General features: G+C 58.2%; 1 protein-coding gene across 3 annotated transcripts in view; it reads right to left on the bottom strand.

Moving 5' to 3' along the window:
* Nucleotides 1–5,663: 5,663 nt before the first annotated feature.
* Nucleotides 5,664–21,699, bottom strand: part of MLLT1 (MLLT1 super elongation complex subunit) — a 69,240-nt gene continuing 53,204 nt past the window's right edge. For 2 of the 3 annotated variants that reach the window (XM_055546404.1, XM_055546405.1), the window contains exons 5-12: nucleotides 21,133–21,258; nucleotides 16,994–17,548; nucleotides 12,977–13,064; nucleotides 11,428–11,536; nucleotides 9,069–9,168; nucleotides 8,772–8,843; nucleotides 8,462–8,533; nucleotides 5,664–8,257 (exon numbers count right to left, since the gene is read on the bottom strand). In XM_055546404.1, the coding sequence (XP_055402379.1) occupies nucleotides 8,129–8,257; nucleotides 8,462–8,533; nucleotides 8,772–8,843; nucleotides 9,069–9,168; nucleotides 11,428–11,536; nucleotides 12,977–13,064; nucleotides 16,994–17,548; nucleotides 21,133–21,258 (1,251 nt within the window). In that variant the 3' untranslated portion in view covers nucleotides 5,664–8,128. The remainder of the gene's footprint in view (nucleotides 8,258–8,461; nucleotides 8,534–8,771; nucleotides 8,844–9,068; nucleotides 9,169–11,427; nucleotides 11,537–12,976; nucleotides 13,065–16,993; nucleotides 17,549–21,132; nucleotides 21,259–21,699) is intronic. The other variant, XM_055546409.1, reaches the window with a different exon arrangement.

The raw sequence follows: 21,699 nt of genomic DNA, 5'->3' as shown, positions 1-21,699 counted from the left end.
CTATCCTGTGCCTTCCCACTGCTGGTCACTCCCCACCTTCCACTTGGTTGCAACTGTGTCTCTGAGAATATCTGTCTGCCCAGTCCCTGGAGACCATAGGGTGAGAACAGACTTGTCAAAGTACCCTGGAAGCCATGTCCTCGCCCAAGACAGTTCAATGAAGGAGAGACCTCACCCACCAGAAATGAAAGCCAGAGGTCAGGGGTTCCTTAAGCCCAGACTCTGGTTGGCAGAGCTCCCAGAGAGGCTAGTTTGAGGGTGGTGGTGGGGTCCCTTCAATCAGTGTTGGGGTCCTTGGGGGTCCAGTCAGAACTTTATTTTTGGAGAGGAGGTCACTGTCCCTCTGTCTGGATGCTGGGCTAGGAGTGTGTGTGTGTGTGTGTGTGTGTGTAGGGGGTGGTCACCCGCTGTCAGAGGCACCTGACCGTGGGAGGGAGGGGTTCAGAGGAGGAACAATAGGACTGACTTGCCTACTTGCTGGTGGGTCTGCTGCTGTCCTCTGCTCTCTCGGGCATCTGTCTGTCCACCCGGCCCTGCATCCTCTCTCCACCAGCAAGCCCTGGTCCTTCTCACTCTGTCTCGCGGCTCTCCTTCAACCCCCACCCCATCCTCCCTCCACTCTCTCTGCCTGCATTGAGACAGGCTGGGACTCGGGCCACTGCTGCTGCGCCCACACGTGGACCAACATCTCCTCCAGCGAGAAACACAAAGAAACTATAAGGGACTAAAAACAGCTGTGTGCATAAGCAACAGGGGTAAATTATGAATAAGACACAAAAAGACAAAAACCCCAAACAGCACCACCCAAGCCACCTCTCCCGCCCAACCCCCGGACCCATCCCGTATAAGGAACTAGTTCGGCTCCCTGCTCCCAGAGACAGCAAGGACATCTGTCACTTGTTTTCTCTCTCCCCTGCTGTAACAGGGACCCCAGTGAAGCCTTGCCTCAATTTCCCTCTGGCCTCATCAATTCTACTGATTAAGGAGGCCAAGAACCCTGGTTAGCCACACCATCGGTGCCACACCCGTCTCTGTGCCCGCTTCCCTCTTTCTCGCCTACCTGAGGTCTCCAACCTGCCCACAGGCTACTGCTACTGGACCACGAAGCGGCATGGAGAGGTGCACCTGCGGCACGAGCCCTCCTTCGTCAGAGAGGCGTCCATCACTGAGCACGACATGGTCCTGGGCAAGGCCATCACGTAGGCCAAGTATATCGGCTCAGCTCCAAGCCCTGGCATGACCGCCCCTGGCTCATCTACGTCGAGTACTTCGAGGAGCGCCGCCTGCTTTCCTCAGGTCCCAGCGTGCCCTGCGCAGCGCCCTCTTCCCGCTCCTGCACCTGCGCACCACTCCCTGGCGCGCCTTCCCTTTTGCGCCTGCGCGGCATTTTCTTCCCTCTGGCCGCTTTGGGGGTACCCTCGTTCCGTGTCTCTGGTTGGTTTGTCTGAAGCTGCCCGAGTTCACAGGTTCGAATCTCAGCTCCCCCCATCACCCAGGGTGTTGTTGCTCAAATTACTTAACCTCACTCATCAACATGTATACCTTAAATGCGTGCGACTTTTTTGTGTGTGAAAAAAAGCTACCCAGGTTCACTGTGCCTCGGTTTCCCCATCTGTAAGACGAGGGATATTGGCATTTTTACATAAATATATAAATTAAAATATAATAGCACCTAGCACGAAGGTTTTCTACGAGGATTTCGTGCCTTTACGCATATCAAATAGCTCCTGCACAGTAAGCACTGCATGCACACTAGGTAGTCTCACAGCTGCTGTTCCTGCGACCCTTCTCCAATGCGTCACATTTCCTTAGCCAGATCATTCTTGACCGCCCTCCCACCTCCCCACCCCCGCCACTCCCACAGCCTTTTAAAATTTTCTGCTCAGCCCTATGGGCCACCTGCTACCATGGTTGTATCATTTGTTTAGTTGGTCAATTCTATGAGGGTGAGGGGCTGGATTGCCTTGTTCCCTGTGGGACCCCAGGATCTAGGAGAGCACTATTTCCTCAGGTATGTGTTCAATGAATAAGTGCCCAATTTTCAGATTGAGACAGACGGTAAGAGACTTCAAGGGGCTTGTCCAGTCAACGTAATGAAGTACGCATTGAGTACACAGTGATCCAGAGAAAACTGAAGCATGAAGGGGGTGGACTAGCCAGGGCTGGGGGCTTGACATTTTAACATGGTGACCAAGGAGATGAGGCAGAAATTTCAACAGAGATTTAAAAGCGGTCGGGAGGGAGCTGTGTGCCTTTCTGGGGGAAGGTGTAGGCAGAGGTTAAGGAGCAGTGCTAAGGCCCTAGGGTAGGAACGTGGCTGGCCAGTTGGAGGAAGAGAGGAGGCCTGTTTGGCTGGAACAAAATGAGAGGGTGGGGAGAGTGGGAGATGAGGACAGGAAGCGAGGACGCCGTCTTGTGGGCTGCGGGGTGGGGAGGACCTGGGGCTTTTAGCGGGAGGGAGCCCAGGCGGAGGCCAGGCGGCACGGAACCAGATCTGACTCCGGAGCTCACAGGCGCCCTCTGGTGGCTGCAGAGAGAACAGTTGGTTAGAGATCTGCTGCTGCTGCTAAGTCGCTTCAGTCATGTCTGACTGTGCGACCCCATAGACGGCAGCCCACCAGGCTTCCCCGTCCCTGGGATTCTCCAGGCAAGAACACTGGAGTGGGTTGCCATTTCCTTCTCCAATGCATAAAAGTGAAACGTGAAAGTGAAGTCGTTCAGTCGTGTCCGACTCTTAACGACCCCATGGACTGCAGCCTACCAGGCTCCTCCGTCCATGGATTTTCCAGGCAAGAGTACTGGAGATCTGAAAGGTAGATAATCCTGTAGGTTCAAACCTATGTCATAGGACGTGCAGAAGCAGAAAACGCGAGAAGCAACATATAAAGACATATGGCTGAGAGTTTTCCGGGACCCCACCAAATGCTACCCAGTATGTTTTTTTAAAAATCAGAATTCAAAACAGAATGTTAACGTGAAACTTCAGAACAAGATAAATATTCGAAAACATAAGCTGATTAGTTTATGTGGGAAAACAAGCATGCAAGGACATTGGAGTGATTTCTTGGATACTGATTGGGGAGGGGGGGAATGTGAGGCTTGCCCTACCAGATATTAAAGAAATGACAGAGCAGAAGTAACGGAAAGCTCAGTGATGGGACATAAATAGATATGCAGGAGAAGTCAGGGACTGAGAAATACCTGCAGGAACGGAGTAATGTATCAGTGGGGCTCTAACGCATGGCAAACTGGAAGGTGAGGAAGAAGAAAGGAGAGAGGGAAGAAACCAGGAGAGAACTTAAAAAAAAAAATCATCCTAGATAAAATGTTAACAACCCCAAAACCATTGAAAGAAAGGACTTCAGCATGGTGGAAATGTCATGAACAAAACTTACAGACAAGCTGGGGAAACAGAATACATTCCAGAGCCCTACATTACCTATTCCATAAGGAACTCCTAAAAATACACATAGACACAGACACAAATTCTAAGAAATCTGGTAGAAAATAGGCAGATCCACCACAGAAGCTGTGAGCATAGACGCTGGCATGCACCTGAATGTGTGCAGTTACGTATGGAAGTAAACGAGGGAAGAGTCTAAATGCCCACCAGCAGGATGAGTTCTGTAAATTATGGTGGCTTTACATGGCATGCTAATTTGGAATGAACTCTAAGATATACTAAGAGAAAAGGATGCATGTATGGTACCACTGGTACAGTTTTGTCTTGTTCGTGCACAGATGGTTTTTAAGACTTGTGTAAGAAAGTGGAGAAGGAAAAGAAGAAATGAGGATCAACACTCATAGCACATGTGTCCCTGGAAACTTTGGACTTGTGCCTGCATCACCAAAATATAAACTTAAAATTTGAGGGATTCCTTAGTGGTCCAGTGGTTAAGACTCCATGCTTCCAATGCATGGGATGTGGGTTCCATCCCTGGTTGGGGAACTAAGACCATACATACAGGCTGTGTGGCTTGGCCATAAACGGGAAAAAAGATTGGAAAAAAATATTTGAAACAGTTCAAGGCAAAAGCATTTAAAAGGAATGGAGATGTCATATCAATAGAAGAAACAAATCATTAAAATATATGAAACTGTTTCCAACTAAAAGACAAAATCTTAAAGGCACCAGAGATGAAAGTCACATGATCCTCAAAATGGCAACAAATGACACTGAAGGGCTGACTTCTCCACAGAAACAATAGAAGTCAAAAGATGACGCAGCAGCAAGCAGGAGGTGGGGACAGACCATACCTGCCAATTTTGAATTCTATACCTAATGAAAATATCATCACAGAATAAAGATACAATGAAATAAAGATACAAAAGCTGAGGGAATTCATCATTGCAATAAATGAAATGCTAGTGAGATTTTTTTCAGGCTTAAGGAAGATGATTCCAGATGGAAATTGAGAAAGCACACCCCAGGAGGTGATTATATGGGTAAATACAAAGAAATATTTACTGTAAGCAATAAAGTTAACACATACCTGACCTTGAGTGTCAGGAATGTGCCTCCTAGCTTCATGGATGCAGGAAGGTCAACTCTTGCAGAATGTTTCTTCACTGGTTGTGGGAATTCTGACAGCAGTGCCTGCCCTAACCACGTGTTTGTGGAATCTGTGCAATAACTTTCAGCCCAACACATGGTTTGTAATAAACCCTACTGTATTTTTATACATAGTCATCCTTTACTCTGTATGTGTGTGTCGGTGGGGGGAGGGGGCGTCTGGGAATGCTGGGAACCATTCTAGACCCTCTTTCACTATGTCCCTAATTCAGGAGCTCAGATGAGAAACTGTCCCAAAAGGCCTGCAGAATCCCTGGTAAGAAAGACAGGTCAGGGAGGCCACAGCCTGGATGCTGAAAATGGAAATTCTGGCTACTGATTAGAAAACAGACAAAATTATCTTGAATACCCTGGTGTGGCCAGCTGTCTCCCCAAGTGGCTGCCAACTGACAGAAGTGATTTTAATTACCTGCTGTGGGCAGAGTGGTTGGAGGGTACTGGCCAACGCTGACCATTCTGGAATGAATCTTCTGTCCCTCTGGTAGGACTGGAGCCCACAGGGTAGACAAGACTGCTTAGATAGAGCCTGGGAGAGTTGTCTCCTTGGGATTCACTCAGTTTTGCCACACCAAGTCCAAAGCAAACCCCACCCATGGACAAACTGGCTGACTAGCACCCTGGTACCTCACAAAGGATGTCTTTGCCCACATTTTCTGTCTGGTTTTCATCCATCCCTCCATCAACTCACCCATTCCCATGATCTATCCACTCACTCATCCACTCACCCACCCATTCATCCATATTGTGAGGTCAGGCTTATTTTTCAACCCAAAATTTGCTCCCTGCTTTCAAGGAAAGAACACACCATCAAAATCTGGATGGCGGAGTTCATTCTCTGCCGTCTTGCACCTCGCCGGTTTCTGGTAGCGCCATCTGTATCCTCTGGGATGCCAGCCTTGCTCACACTCCCTGCACCCACTCCTGGTGCCCACCTAGCTTGGCTCCAACCCCCTCTCCTCTTCCTGGTCATCCATCTGGAAACACTGAGACAGGGAGAGGAGAGAAGGGGCCCCATGGTACTTTGTGCCTCCACTCACCAACTCCACGACAGAGAGAACCAAGCAGACGCACAAAGCCCTACACGTAACTCTGCTTTCCCATCTGACTTTATTTCACTTTTTTTTCCCTATAAAACTCCTCCATAATTTCACAATTTAACAAAAAGAAAGTTTAAAATCCAGGACAGAAACAATCCTGTGACTTATTACAAACACAATTCTCCTTTATTCCTTTTATCCAGGAGTTGGTCTCAGGTTGATGAGTGTCCTAGTTCCTAGTGAGACACATTCTTTGTAAAAAAAAAAAAAAAAAACAAAAAACAAAACAAAAACAAAAAACCCTTGTGGGTAAGAAAGGTATTCGATACCTTTTGCTTTCAGGCGTCGGTTTACATTTTGTTCAGGAGAGAGCAAAACACGGGGACTTGCACTGGGGGTAAGGGGGTTAACACTAAACACGCGGCCATCACAAAGTGCCGGCCCTTCCTATGGAAGTGTTCCCCAGAGCCCTGGTGGGCCCAGCTGCCAGGCAGCTGGGGCTGGGGTGGGGGAGCAGCTGGGAATGCCGTGGCCAGGGCCCTGGCTGCCTGGCACGTCCATCAGGTGGTTGCAGGGCCAGCACTGAGCCCAGAGTAGTCCAGAGGACAGCACAGGGGCCTTCTGGCCAGAGGAGGTAACAGAAATGGGTTGGTGCTTCTGAAGGCCCTAGAAATCAGAGGCAGGGCCAGCTTCTGCTGCTGCTGCTAAGGGCAGACCCACGAGCCCAGCCTTCCTCTAGCTGCCTCCGGCGCAGAGCCCAGCTCCTGAGCAGAGAGCTGCCCGAGTCACTGAGTCAGGAGCTCCTCGAGAAGGAAAACGACTAGCGCCCTTGGACTGAGGCTCCCACCCGTGACCCCAGCGGCCTCTGTGCACAGAGGGCCCGGCAGCTGCTGCCCTCAGGCCAGTCCCTTCTGTCCAATGTCTTAGTTTCCAGAGGAGAGGTGCCCCACTTCGGAGTATTGTTGGCCTGCCTGGGGAAACGGGTGGTGGCACGGAGCCTGCCACACGGGCGTGCCTTCTTGCTGATACCTTGAGGCAGTGGGGCTGGGAGAGATTCAGAGCAGATGGCGAGGCGTCACGGCGTTTTCCTCGGAAAGTTCTTGGGCCTCCCCAGGTCCTGGGGTCTCACCAGCAAGGCTGGCTTTTGGGGAAGCCTTGGAGGCGGGGCTCCTGAGGGAGTGTTGGGGGTCTGCCTGACAGACGAAATCGGAGTACTGACAATGCTCGGGGGCCACAGGGAAGGGGGTCTTGGCGCACCCCACGTGAGTACTCACAAACTGGGAAGAGAAGGGGCCATCCAACGGTGGTGGGAGAGGAGGTGAGCCCAGCTCTGGTCCAGGCCTCCTCTCCTGAAGCTGGTGGGGGCCAGAGGAGCCTGGAGTCGAGGTCTGGGAGAGCAGAGGCTGCACAAACAGGCCCCCAGGCCCAGGAGTTTCCCCACAAGGACGTTCCGGCTGGGGGTGGGGAGGAGCTGGCTTGGCCCTTGGAGAGTTTCAGGCGTGCGAGGCATTGGGTCTCTGGCCCTGGACTGGCACGACTCGCAGGGGTGGGAGGGCCCGCTGCCCACCGGGGCCCAGACATGAGGGGTTGGCTCTGAGTCCTGACGCTCCGCAAAACACTCCACAAACTATCCCGTCTTATTTGGCAAAAGCTCATTTTTTTTTTCAAAGTTTGAAGACTCGGTCAACAGAAGGAAGAGGATCCTATGGAAGGAGGAAGAGGACGAGCCCCGGGCCGGGGGCTGCTTCCGGAGATGGCGGCGCGTAGTGTTCACCGGCCGGGGGAAGGGAGAGGCGTCCTCCCTACCCCTGGAGGGGCCGGCTGGCGCTCCGGCTCGGCCTCCAGCCCGACGACAACACGACCAGTGGAGACATCTTAACCTACAAGTCCCGCCTTACACACCCCCCACCCCCCCAACGTGCACTGCTGCCACGGAAACACACATCTGGAACCCGCTCTGGTACCTACAGTGCAGACGTGTATATATATAATAGGGAGAGAACTATACAGCACGAGTCCCAGCACAGTGAGAGCCGCCACGGAACCGTGTCAGCTCACGGGAGGATGAGTGGGGCCCGTCCAGGTGCAGTGGGGGCCCTCTGAGGTCCTGGAGCACGGCGCATGTTCTGAACCGTTTGAAGAGGCTGGAGGCAGGGCCCCCGCTGCTCAGAGGGCCTGGGCAGTGAAGCTGTGCCACACGCCCCACCGTGGAGCCAGGCCCCCAACACAGGGCACGCTTCCTCCCATTCAGGAGTGAGGCCTGGTGCCGCCTCCAATACAAGCCGCTTTCCCAGGGGGGCCCAGGTGACAGCCCTGGGTGTCGGGGAGCAGCAGCGCCAGCCTGGCCCCCCTCTGCCCCAGGGCTCCCAATGAGGAAAGTGCAGCTGGCCATGTGGGCCAAGGACAGGGCGGTCACTAAGGCAGTGCTGCGGGCGGGTGAGTCGAGAGAAGGGGGAAGGCGGGGCCCGGACGTGGCCTCCCAGGACCCCAGGGATGCGGCCCGGCACCCGGCCCAGGGTCATGTGGCCACAGCCTCCAGGTAGCTCTGCAGCTTGCGCACGGTGGTCTCGTCCAGGGAGAAGAGGTCAAAGTCGAAGGTGGTGTTGGTGACGTTGAAGTGACCGGTCTCCTCGATCAGGTTCACGATCTGAAAAGAGGGGGCAGGGAGGCTTCATGGGCAGGATGCTGGGCTGGGGTGGCCCCCACCCCCAACCAGGCCCTCAGAGAAAAGCAGGCGGCTCCTGAGGGCTGCCTAAGGGGGTCCGCAGCTCGTGGGCCTGAAGGGCATCCCACCCAGGACTCCTCTGAGACCCATGCCCTTGGGAGTCTTGGGGCAGGACCTGTCCAGTACCTGCTGCAGCACGTTGCGCTCCCGCAGGGCCATCAGCCTCCGGTGCAGCTCCACCAGCTCATCAGTGTAGGCCTGGGGCAGAGGGGCACTCGGGTGACCTGCCCCTCCCCTCCCAAGCCACATCCAGGCAGCTCCAGGCTGGCACCCTCCACTACGACAGTCCCGTCTTGTCGTAACCCCACCCTGCCCCGGGTTCTGTGTCACAGGGGCCCAACAACCCCAGCCCCACCTGGTCGTAGGCCCCCACCGCCCCAGCCCCACCTGGTCGTAGGCCCCCACCGCCCCAGCCCCACCACTGCCCCAGCCCCACCTTGTCGTAGGTGCCCCTCTTGAGGATCTTCTCTGGCTTGCCACAGGGCTCCGGGCTCCGGCGGCCTGAAGCCTGTGGGGTGAACCCCAGTCAGTGTGAGTGCCAGCCTGTGCCCCCTTCCCCAGCCCCCATTGGGCCCACCCATTGTCCCTCCTCTGGCCCTGGACCCGGCTGGAAGAGCAGCCCATCCCACTGGGAACTGAGAGGTGAGCTGACCTTCTACTGTGCCCCCAACCCTCAGCCTCAGAGACTTGGCAAATGCCAGGCCCAACCCTCAGCTGGCCTCCAGGAGGTTACCTTGCTGTTGGGTGGAGGTGGCTTTTTGGGTGGAGGGGGCTCCCGGCTAGGCAGGCAGGAGTCTCCGCTATTGTCACTCTCGCTGTCACTGAAGCTCAACCTGAACGTGGAAACGACCCCATTAGGCTTCAGCCACCCAGAGCTCCGGGGAGGCAGTCCTGCCCAGCAGACCCCCAGTGAAGCTCTGGGGATGGACTCAGCCCCTCCCTGGGGCCAGGCCAGTACCCAGCGTTCCCCCTACAGGTCCGAAGACCCCCTCACCCAGCTCTAGGCAGCCACTGCCAACTTAACAGTAAAAAAAAATGTCTCTGAGCTGCAGTCAAAGAGCAAGGAACCCAGAGATCAGCATGCTTGCCCTGTGAGGCTCTGAGGTCCCCCTGGGTCTCTGGAGTCTCTGAGGTCAGAACTACAGGTGGATGGGCTCCACGCTCACTGCTGTGTGGGTGGAAGGGCCTGCAGGAGAGACATGGCCAGCGGCGGATGGTTCCACCTCAGCCTGACACCCCGGGAGAAAAGGGCACAGCGCCCTTTGTGCCCAAGTAGTGACCTCAGACGCCCATCCCCTCCTGGGGGGCTCCAGTCTGCACCCCTCCGTGGGGGGCACCCCCACGGAGGGAAGGGTGTGGCTGCCTGATGCCCCCAGCCAGCCTGCACCTGACAGCCGCTTCTCTTCGCTCACACCGCCCTCAGTCTGGACAGAAAGGCCTGACCCCCCAGTTCAGCTTTTCCAGAACCCCCCTTCCCCACAGCTCAGCATGGGGTGCAGACGGAGCCCCTCTCCAGCTCTTCTCCTCCCACTGCTCCTGGGTGGCCACGCACAGCACCCTTGGGCAGAATCCATCGGGTACGTGGTCACTCCTGCCTGCTGCCTCTCTCCTGCTGAGCTGGGCTTTGGCATAAAGGCAGGGCCAGAATGCTGGCCACAGCCTCGACCCTCAGGGGCTCCTGCCTCGTGCACCCCTAGGCCAGCCAGGCCTGCCTGTTTCCCTGGCTCCAGTCCTCTGTTCTCCTCACCACCTCCCCAGAGGCAGAGCACCAGGGTGAAGCAGACAGTCCATCTCCTCGTCGTCTGAGAGAACTGCTGGTGAGCATGCCCAGGAGTGGCCTGCCTGCCTTGTCTCTACCAGGCAGCGGTTGGGCACCAGCGTTAGGGTCCACGGGGCCCCTTTCCTGATGGACACAGTGCCCCAGGCAGCCCCATCCTGCTTTCCACCTGCACCCCTTCAACCCAGCAGGGAGAGGTCTTCTGACACTCGCTCAGGCCTGGCACTGCCACCTGAGCAGGCACACATTCACCAGCCCCTGAGCCCCCTACACCCAGTTCCAGCAGGATCCACACTTAGGATCCATACTCAGGATCCACATTTGGAATCCACACTCAGGGTCCACACTAAGGCCCGCACTCAGTCACCAGCACCACACTGCCCGTTTCCCTGGCTCTCCTCACCACCTCCCCAGAGCAGAGCACCAGGGTGAAGCAGACAGTCCATCTCCTCATCACCTGAGAAGAACTTCTGGTGCGCGGGGACCACTGCCACCAGTCCCATCCTGGGTGGGTCCCCATACCGCCTCCCCTGCCTAGCTGAGCGCCATCCCCTACCGTCCTGCCCAGTAAGCCCAGTGAGCCCGGGGTCCTATAGCAGCCACTCCCACAGCCGCAGCCCCCAGGATGGCGGCTCTCATGAGCAGCACCAGCACAGAACATCAAGCGCCTGCTGCTCACTGCCCTGCCTGCTGGGTGAGACCCAGTGACCAGCCCACCTTAGTAAGAGCCCCAGAGGCTAGAAGGGCTCAGCCTCATTGGATGAAAGGGCTGGACCCAGACTGAGCTGCTGACCCTGAGTCTGCCCACCCCCAAGGCCTCGGGCCAAGGGTGGCACAGACAGCAATCCTTGAGGTGGGCACACTCCCAGGCCCAGCAGTGTCCAGAGGAGGTGCCTCGGCTCACTCCACTTGGGTGAAAGGCCACATGGCCCTTCCCTAGGTTGGCAAGAGGCCACAGCTGCTCCCACCTGGGGTGTCTTTGGGTCCAAGGACAGTCCTCAGTGTGTCCTAGCCCAGTGCCGTGCACCTGGGGAAGGACCCCTGCCTGGCCCAAGAGCAGAGACACCAGGCCCCGCTGGCATACGCCTGAGCCCAGGTCAGGCTGCTAGGCACCATCTCGGCCCCCTTCTCAGATGATGACGGGACTCCTCCCTGAGTGTCTGGCCCCACCTCCACTCCGCAGCCACCCTCTCCAGCACTGGGATGAAGGAGGCCACCGCCAGGCCCCCCTCAACACCCAGGCACGGCTCCCCAGTGGGCTCTCTCTTCCCCACCCCGGTGCCCCCACGCCCACTCCTCCCCACTGGCCGGGCACCTGGAATCCCTCCCCGCATTCGTCTTGCCAGCGGCTTCCTCGCCTGACGAAGAGTCGTCCTCATCAGATTCCTCAGACTGCAGGTCCTCCACCATGGAGCGCAGGGGTCCTGGGGAGAGCCACGAGGGAAAAGGGGAGGAAGAGGGGAAGGGAGGGAAGGTGAGAGAAGGGGGTTCAGGGCCCTACCTGTGCCCAAGAGCCCCCTCCACCCCCAGGGCCACATAAGTTTCTTGATGCCAGAACCCCTAGGCGCACCAACACAAACCCACCTCGGAGGTTCCTCTGGCCAGGTGGGGACTGCCGCCCATCTCCAAGCACGGCCCCTGTGGCCACCTCCTCCTTAAGGGACCCCTGGCTCCCCCTGCCCTTACCTTCCTGGCCTTGCTCACAGGCCTCCGGCCCCTGGCCTGAGACAGGCACGCGGGGCCCCTCCATTGCCAAGGGAAGGACAGCCCCCCTCTTCTCTGGGCGCTGGGATCAGAGCTCTGCCTGGAGGCAGCACAAACCAGCCCCGGCCAAGGAGGGCAAGATGGCCTGAGGTGTGGACCACACAACACCACCCCTGCCCACCCTCTGTGCCCCTACTCGAGCCTGCCCAGCCCCCTGGCAGCCCCCCTCAGCGGCTGGTAGCCCCCTCAAAGGCTCCCAGCCCACCGTCCTCCCCTTTCTCCAGAGACACTCAGTTTCAGTCCCCTACAGACGGCATCTTGGTTTATATTCCTGTTACCAAGGCAACAGAGGGACACAAAGCCCTCAATTACCTTGGTCACATGACCCCGTGTGGCAGGTTCCCCCTCCCTTCCCCATAGATAAGAACCCTTGGAGACAGTGTGGGCTTGGAGCACCCCATCCCCCAGCCCCCTCGGAACTGTGTCTTTATGTCAGCCCCCCACTCCAATACGCTCACCTCCCCCAGCACTCCCCCACCCTCAAAAAGGGCTCCGGGCCATGGAGGAAATCCTCAGTGTGATCCACCAGAAGTGCTTCCGGTGTGAGGGTGGGCAGGGGTTGGCTGAGCCACCTCCCCACAAGCACCCAGGAGGCCTGCAGGGACCAGGCTGCCAAGGGGGCCTGGGATGGAGCCCTTGGCTGGCTGGGGGCAGCAGAGGCAAGGACCCTGAATCTGGTAGGACTGGAGAGGAGAGGCCTGGTAAGGGCAGGGCTCAGGTCAGAACGGAGCCCTTCACCACAGACCCAAAGCCCAGTTCAAAGCCCTGCCGTGCAGATGGACAAAGCTGAGGGCCCGGGAGAGGGACAGTCTGCGGGCAGGTGACCCAGGCCAGTTTGGAAGGCCCCGTGTGACAAACTGCACCCTAAAAGGAAGCCCTGGGGGCAAGCTCAGCGCAGGCTGGAGCCACCCTAGCTGCAGGTTTCTCCAGTTCTGGAGGCAGCTTTCAGACTGGGTGCGCATGAACAAGCCCCCAGCGAGGTAACAGCTTTGGGAAATTCCTCGTGAACCCCTTGCCTCCATAACAGGTCCAGTGCTCTGCTGGCCCCTGGGGAGGTCAGGGAGCCTGTCACCCCCACTGACTCCTTGCCCAGCACGCACCTTGGCTGTGGTTCTGAGATGGCTCAAAATCCGAATCTGAACTGGAGTCAGAGCTGGAGCTGGAATTGGATGGACTCGACTGGGCAGACTTCACCACATGGCAGGGCAGGGTGGGGCAGACAGGAAGAGAGAGAGGACAATAGTCAGCTTTCAGACTGAAGAGAAGAGAAGGAATGGATGGCCAAGCCCTTGGTGGCAGAGACAGCCAGGCAGAATGCACTGATGTGCACTCAACAGGTCACCAAGGTGCCAGCACCCTCCAGACGTGGCCCCTCCCTGCCTCCTCCTCAGCTGCAAGACACAGCTGTCTGCATTCAAAACACAACCAAAGGCCTTTCTTATCTCCCTGAAGGACATTAAGTCTCCAGCCCTTGCCTGGTCCTCCTGCCTGCCTGGGCAGGAGGTCGGGGCCAAGGCAGGGGCTGGACAGCTTGTGTGGCTGTTCACGTGTGGGCCCTGCCCACTCCGGTGGGAGCACAGCTGGAAGGCTGAACAGGAAAGGGAGGTACCCCTCATCTCACAGCCCTGAGGCTGAGTAGTGACAAAAGCTGTCTCCTTGCCACTGGGTGCCCGAGGTGACAATGACCCACCATGTGGGTAGTGACATGGTGGACACGGTGAACTCGGGCGGCCCCACTGCACCCAGAGCCAGTCACACGCTCTCCTCCACCTCCTGTAGCCGGCCACTCAGACTCAGCCACCAGGGGGCAGTAAAAGCCCACACAGGGACTCCAGGCCCTGGAGACCAGGCGGTGAGAAACCTGCGGCCACGGCATCTCCCACTCCAGAGGACCGCATGGCCAAGGGACCTCTGCGCATGAGCCAGGACGGGGCGGTGTCTGCACTGGGCCTTCGGGAGAGAGAAACCGACAGGCTACAGGGCAGCAGAGTACAAGCTGGGCCTGGGGTGGGGCCAGTCTGGGCTCTGCTGGGCAGAAGGGCAGAGTCCACTGCTCAGAAAGTCCGCCGGCACGGAGTGCCCACATGCCATGGGGAGATGTCTCAGGGAGCTGAGAAGCCTGGCACCTGGGAGGGGCCGGGAGGCAGGCAGAGGCGCCAGCAGCGTCTCCATGATCCTGGCTGAACCCCAGAAAACCCAGCAGCGTCTCCTTGATCCTGGCTGAACCCTGGGAGATAAGACCCCCAGAGGGGAGTCCCAGCTCCAGGAGACCCAGGAAGGCACAATTCTCTCCTCTCAGCAGACCCAGAGAAGGAGTCGCTGTCCAGGGACGGACACTTACCGACTGAAGAGTGAAGGGTCCCCTCCCCTGGGGTCTGCCCCACCTAGCCTCCCAGAGCCACTGCCAACATCCCCCACGGGGACCTTCACACTAGTTCCTGGGGACCCTCTCCGGGAAACCAGCCCAGATGGCCAGTGTCTGCTGGGTGGAGGCACCACAGGCCAGCGTGAGCCCCAGCCCCCACCACGGACCTGAAGCCACACAGCCCTCCTGCACACAGACGCCTGAGTTCTTATTCTGGCTCGGGGTCCCCGCATCTGAGCCTGACTTTTCACCAACTGACCAAGGCCCCACCTTTAAGCCTCAGCTTCCCCATCTACCGAAGAGCTGCCCTGCTGGCCCTGCTAAGCATACGGAAGTCGAGGCAGGCTGGGGAGGGTGCAGGCTGGGGAGGGTGCAGGCTGGGGTAGGCCAGGCGGGCCCTTCAGCCACACACAGCCCTTTTCCTTCCACACGAATACAAGGGGTGGGATGCGCAAAGGGGGGCCTGGAAGTGGCTTCTGCCCCAAGAGCCTAATGGTTCCCAAGGGTCAGAGAGCCCTCAAGAGGCTGCTGTGAGCACTGCCGAGGCTCCAGGGCTCAGGACACACGGGGTGTCCAGAAGGACAGCAGAGGGCCTACTGTGCTCCCATACTCTGGGGCCCGTGACTGAAGGGACCCCATGGCCAAGGAGACCACAGAGGAGCAGCCGGAGGAGCTGGGGTCCTGGCCCAGCACACAGATGAGGAGCTGTGGCCCCTCTGCAGGCCAAGGGGGGAGACTTGGGTTCCATGCAGGGTCAGAGTTTTCCGGCAGTGACACCATCAGCCTCCAGAGTGGGATGGCCTGAGATAGGCAAAGGAGGCTGGGGGGTGGGCTGGATCTGAAGGTCATCTCGCCTCCTTCACTGTGGACATTTGTCTCCCCAGGTCCCAGGTCAGGACGCGAGTCACCATCCAGCAGCCTCTGAGACCCCAGGGATCCTGCTGAAGGCCCAGGTCTCAGCTGCAGGATCTCAAACAGCCCGGACTCGTGGTCCACAAGTCTCTCAGCACAGCAGACCTGTCTCTTCAGCCAGGAGAAAACCCCAGGCTTCCGGAGCAATGCCAGCCTCAGGGCCCAGGTGGCCAAGGCTAGAGGTGCAGGTCTTCCACCCAGCCCACCTGAGCAGGTGGAGGGAGCAGCCCACAGTGGCGCAGGTGCTCAGGGCCACCACAGCAGGATGTCAGGGTGGGCACCCAGGGCCAGGGAGCCAACCCTCAGCCTGGGGACAGGGGAAGGAAGGCCTTCAGCTCTTCCCAGCACAGGTGCACCAGCCCTGGGCACAGAAGGCCTTGGTGGAAGGATTTGAGGTGGACGGGAGGGAAGGACACCCTGCCCAGAGCTCCAGTCTGTGCAGACAGAGGAGAAAGATGTCAGATGGGGCACCTGAAGAACCTCCAGCAGCAAGTGGGTGGACAGCCATGGACATCAGAGAGACATTCCGGGTCTTGTGCCCTTGAGTTCACTGGCAGACAGTCTCCTGGGCGCAAGAAGCACCGGGTGTACAAATCATCAGCCCCGTGTGTGTCCTCATCAGGCGGGATGCTCTGTTACCCCTGGGCCAAACTGTTACCCCCAGACACTTCCAACAAGGTGCCCCTGGAAGCCACACACTCAACATCAGTGCTGCTGACACAAACCACCTCTGGGAACCACTTTCGAAGTCTCAGTGGAGCTCCGAGCAGCAATGCTGGAGGCAAAGCTTCTGCCTTTGAGAGTGAATGAGATGCTGGGAACCGTAAAAGGTCCTTAAGGGCTTGGGTTGGTGATATAAATGAGGGAGTCAATCACTCATTCATCCATCCATCTGTGCACCCATCCATCCATCCATCCATCCATTCAACCATCCATCCATTCAACCATCCATCCATCCATCCAACCAGCCAATCATCTACCCACTCCCACACACCCATCCATCCATCCAACCAACCAACCATCCCTCCATCCAACCAACCAACCATCCAACCATTACCCATCCAATTATACTTTCATTCAACCATCCAACCAACCATCCATCCAACCAACTAACCATCCCTCCATCCAACCAACCAACCATCATCCATCCATCCATTCATTCATTCACCCAACCATACATCCAACTACCATCCATCCAGCCAAGTTCTTCTCTAACTACCAGAAGCCAAATAGCACACAGAGATGACATGGCCCTCCAAGGCCAAGCCTAACCAATCAACACCTGTCTCCCATCTCCTTTGTGGCTCAAGCTGTGTCTGATGGTGACCTTCAGAGCTGTATGAAAATGTTGCCACAGGAGGAACCCAGGACTTCTGGTTCCCAGATCAGAAAGTGGGATGAAAACACACACAGATACCATACCACTAGTGACGGAAGGGGGTGCCCTGACCAACTGAGGCTGTGGCACCCTGGGAAGGAGTCGATGGTGGGACACAGTCACTCACGGGTAGGTAAGTCCCTGCCCATGCAGGGGGCTGCCCAAAGGAGAGCTGTGAACCCAGGTACCAGGTGTCATGCTCTACCCAGACCCTGTGTCCCCATAGAGTTCTCACGAGGCGGTTGCATCACCCCCAATGGAAGAGGAAACTGAGGCTTGGCTCAACACGAAGGCTTGCCCAAAACTCCATGGAGCAAGTGGGAGCCCAGGGCCCTGCATCCCAACCCCCTTGTCACCTTCGAGTGGCTCAGAGCCAGCAGAGAGGACGAAAACAGGTTGGGTAACAGCAGAGACGAGGGCAGGGCGGGTGAGGGGAGAAGGGCGGGAAAGGAGCTGCCTCACCTCAGTCTTGAAGGAGGCCTCGTCCTCCGAGTTGGACTCCTCCACTTCCGGGGGCTTTTTGATCTCCCTGGACTCGTTCTCGGCCTTGACCTTCTCCCCTTTGGTGCTGCCCTTGTCCTTGGCCGGCTTTTTGTCCGAGAAGGAGGAAGACGAGGTGCGGGGCGAGGTGCTAGGGGCACTCCTCGACCCCTTGGAGCTGCTCTTCTTCTGCTTTTTGGCGCTGGGCTTGGGTGAGTCGGCAGTGGCCGGCCTCTTGCTGGAAGACTTGGGCGGGGGCGGTGGTGGGGGCCCGCCCTTGGGGGACATGCCCTCCAGTTTGGTCTCCTTCAGGGCCATCTTGGGCTCCTTGAATGCAGCCTTGGGCGGCGGGGCCTTCTCCTCCTTGGGTGGCCGGCCCTCGCCCAGCTTCCGCGCCGCGTCCTTGGCACTCCGGGCCTGCTCGCGCTCCGGCTCCTTGGAGGTGCCTCGGCTCTCTGAGTCCTTGCGCGGCCGCTCCCGGTGCTCCTTGGTCGCCTTGTGGGCCTTGCAGGCCTTGCTGCTCTCCTTGCTGGCGTCCTGCAAGGCCGGGCAGGAGGGGGGGACACGGTCACGCAGCATCTCGGGGCTGCCCTGCTCCGCCTCCCCCGACAGCTACAAAGTGTAATCCACCTGATTCAGACTCAGCTAGAGAAAATCTTCCATAAAGCTTTGAAAAAGTAAGGCAGCAGATGAGAGTTCTAAATGGAGCTGTCCCTTAAAGCTACTAGAAAGCGTCAGCAGATCATGGGCGGCTACAGGCTAAGACTCCCCTGAGGGATTCAAGAAGCGTGCAGATGAGTCAGATACACACAGGCCAGCCACACCGACCACGCCCTTCAGGCACCTCAGGGAGTCAGAGGCTGCCAGGCATGGGGCTGGGGGCACCAGCAGGTGGGCCCCTTTCCTGTTCCCACCAGAGCCAGGTGCCTCCCCAGGTGGCCCCCACCCCGCCTGGACAGCCTGGGCCCGATGCACACCAGCACAGGGGCTCTTTGATCTCCCCTTGATCTCTACAGTCGCATTTACTAAGTGCCTACTGGGTTCCTGGGCGCTGTGCATGAGAATTGACTTCTAGAATCCAAGCCGCCTGGGCAGCTCTTCTAAACCACGTGTAATTCCAGGATCCCCACCTCAGAAATTCAGAGCGTTGAGGATGGAGCCTGAACTCTGGCGTCAATAAGCCAGGTCGGGGGCTCCCACTGGAAACAGAGGCGGCAAGCAGCCCTGAGCTGGGCCTACAGGAAGGTCAGGTCGGGGGGCTCCAAGCATGTGTATCTGTGCAGAGCACAACCACCGACCTCACCAGGTGACGGTGCAGGACAGGGAGGACAGTCAGGAAGTGTCCAATCCCCCCACCCCCAGGCAGCCGGGAGCCCCATCTGACACCGGCTGTGCCCACGACCTGTCCACACCGCATCAGCACCTGCCGCACGGCCACGGTTGCGGGACAGGCACCTGGACTCGGCCCCTGACCCCGGGGACAGGCACACGGCTGGACCAAGGCTCTCAGGACCCAAGCTCACCAGAAACCAAGAGCTACCAGAATGGAGGAGCGGCCTCCCTCTAGGAGCTCACCCCACATGCTGAGGGATTTAGGTGAGTCAGGGGAAGGCCCAGCAGCTGGGCCTCTGCTTCCTGTGCTAACAGCCCTGGGAGCAGCCACAGAACCCTCTCCACAGAGAGCCCAGAGACAGTACAGCCTAGCCACCTGCAATCTACTTGAGTCCCACACTAGCACCAGCGGCTCAGGGGCAGGCCCACGGGGCCATGGGGCCCCCGTGCCTCCTAGAGAGAAGTCGGCCCCTGTGCCCCTCACGTCACCATGGTCGTAGGAAGAGGTACTCACAACACGAGCCTCCCTTCAGAAGCCTGTCTGAAGGGGTACCCCTGGGGGACTGGCTGTGGAATGGGGCCTGTCTCGGGGTTCCACTCCCAGCAAGCAGCTCCCCCAAGGAGGGAGGCAAGAAACAGAGACCCCTGCACAACTCGGGCCTATTCCTGCAGTGTCCACGCGCCTGCCTGGGCCCCCAGACCCCAGCCCCGAGACATGGAGTGGAGTCCCCCAAAGGGCAGGTCCACCAAGAGCCCCCCAGCCCCAGTCAGCAGAACCTCCCCACCATCCAGGGTCTGCCCACCTAGCAGGGGCCTCAGAGCGTCACCTCCTCAGCTGGAGCTCAGTAGAGGCTCCTGGGAGGACAGGCTCTCTGAAGTCACACACTAAGTCTGGAGCATGACGCAAAAGTTCCTGGGGTGAAACCCACCACAGTCGTGTCCTCAAAGCCAGCAAGGACCCCAAATGGCTAAGAGATTAGTTCTGGAGAAACAAAGGCCCACTGGACCAACTGGCCGACATTGGACAAGGAGAAGTGAGGTGCCTGAAGCTACAGGTGCCCTGCAGTGGGCCCTGTTCCTCTCCCAGGAGGCTCTAGGCTCCCCTCCGGGTGGGCTATGGGCAGGAACAGGACCACCAGGGACCAATCTACCTGGGGCCACAACAGCCAGACTCCCCAGTGGCCCCGGGGCACTACAAGGGCCCATGCCATGCCTCCCATCCCCCAGCCTTTCCGCCAGTCAGCCCACAGGTCTGGACAGCAGGCAGCCCGTCTGAGGGAAGTGCCAGGGCCTCTGTAGCCGCAGGAAAGGACGATGACTCAGAGGGCAGGACTGAGAGAGTCTGTTGGAGAGCTATAGGCAGCAACCTTCGCAGGGACCCTCCTGAGCTGCAGCACCTGGGGCTGCAGGAAGACGCTGGACTGGGCAGGGTGGAGACGCAGACCCCAGCCTGCAGGCCCCCAGAGCACAGCAGGTGCAACTACCGGTATAAGGGCCCCAGGGGTCTCAAAGACCTCAACAAGAGATGCTGCCAGCAGCCCCTGCTAGGCAGGCCACTGTGGTGTCCTCAATACCCAGAGGGCACTTCCTAGGGGACTTGCAAGTGACATGCCAGAAAGAGATGGCAATTCCCGCACTTCCCACTCTGCACAGACCTCTAAACAACTGTGGGTGACTGAGACAGAAGCTGCCAAGATCGTGAGTAAGAATTTTTTTTCCATATAAGTCCCATGAGGTTCAGGGTAGGACCACAGATGCCAGTATGGGGAAGACCCCGGACCCACACTACATACTTGGAGATTCTGGCCTCACATGTCCCGGGGGCTTAAGTCAGACAGATCTGAAGATTCAGAGACCTAGTGGCCTTGTGGAAAGTGCCAAGAAGACCTCGCCCAGGTGACAGGCCCTCCACCAAGGCTGCTGATGAGCATCAGGCTGTAAGTTGGCCTGAGAGCTCGACCTGTCCCGCCTTGGGTGCCCCAGGCCCCCGACACCCAAGCACGAGTGGAGCAAAAAACCTGCCAAGATGAGAAGTGAATAAACTTTCAGGGTGGGTGGTAGTGAATGATTGGCAGCTGCCCTAAGAGCCAGGCGGAACTCGGTCTTAGGGACACAGCTGTGTCAGGTGGCTGCGGGACAAGACGCATACTTGGGAACTTCTGCGTCCACCGCGATACCAGCCCGAGGGCTCGAGGCCATGCTGTGATAGTTCAGAGAGGGAGGTGTCGGGAGGACAGAGCACCCCCTGCCTGACCAGCTGAAAGAAGATGATGAAACATTTCTTCTTTGGGCAAATAGCGTGCTTGCCCACATGGTTCCACCTGGCCCTTCCCCCAAGTAAGCTCTCTGCAGACAGCTGCTGACAAAGCAGAAAGCGGAGCCTAGAGCAGCCAAGGGAGGGGCGCCCAGCCGCATGGAGAGGGTGTCCGAGCTGCGCTAGGGAGCAGCAATGGACGCACTTGGTCCACGGCCCCCAGCACACGAGCCTCTCAGGGTCTGTACCAGTGGTCCTAGGCCCTCTGACTCAGTGGCAGGAAGAATAGGGCAGGCTCTTTGGCCTCAAGAGGAACAGACAAAAGCCTGCGATCACTTGGCTGTCCATGAGGTCAAGAGGGCCAGCCTCCTGACCAAGGGGCAGGGCAGCCAGGCGGGCAGAGATGAGCTCCGAGAGGAGGCCAAGGGAGCGAGTCCGGGGATGGAAGGTCCAGCTCTGACGCGGGGCGCCCTGAGCCGGGACTCACCGCCGGGCCCCAGCGCGCCCCCAGGACTGGGCCTGCCGCCTCACTAACCTTGGAGCCGTGGGACGGTTTGGTCTTCTTGGGGTCAGAGAAGGCAGAGAGTGGAATTGTGGGTAACATGGGGTAGTCGGGGCTGGGCCTGGACACCGTTTCTGCTCCTTCAGGAATTACCATCACCTAGTGATAAAGAAGAGACAGATGTTATCAATGGGCAAGGAGGCAGACTGGAAATCCCGTCGCCAAGAGGAAGCCTGCTGTGGAAGCTTCCCTCTGGGAGGGGCCGGGTGCTGAGCACTGGAGCCAAGCGGGCTGGGCAGAGAGCGAAGAAGCCAGGTCCCAGGAAGGCTGAGTGTGGCAGGCCTGAGGGCCAGCTGGAAGATGCGGAGCGTGCAAAGGAGCACGAGGAGGAGTCGAAGCCAAGCTGCCCCACACAAGGCAGGGAAGACAAACCAGAAGCACGGCTGGGACAGATGGAAAGCCAGCCAGATGCCCAGAGCAGGCAGCGTGGTGGAAGCAGCACCCAGCTCCTGGGTGCCGACTCCCTCTCCAGCCTCAGGCGGGTGAGCTGGACAGACAGGGGGCGCATGGCCAGGCTGGAGGAGGGAGGGCCAGAGTACC

This window comes from Bubalus kerabau, chromosome 1 (assembly GCF_029407905.1).
Source record: "Bubalus kerabau isolate K-KA32 ecotype Philippines breed swamp buffalo chromosome 1, PCC_UOA_SB_1v2, whole genome shotgun sequence".
NCBI lineage: Eukaryota > Metazoa > Chordata > Mammalia > Artiodactyla > Bovidae > Bubalus > Bubalus kerabau.
This window is presented reverse-complemented; position numbering and strand designations above follow the sequence as displayed.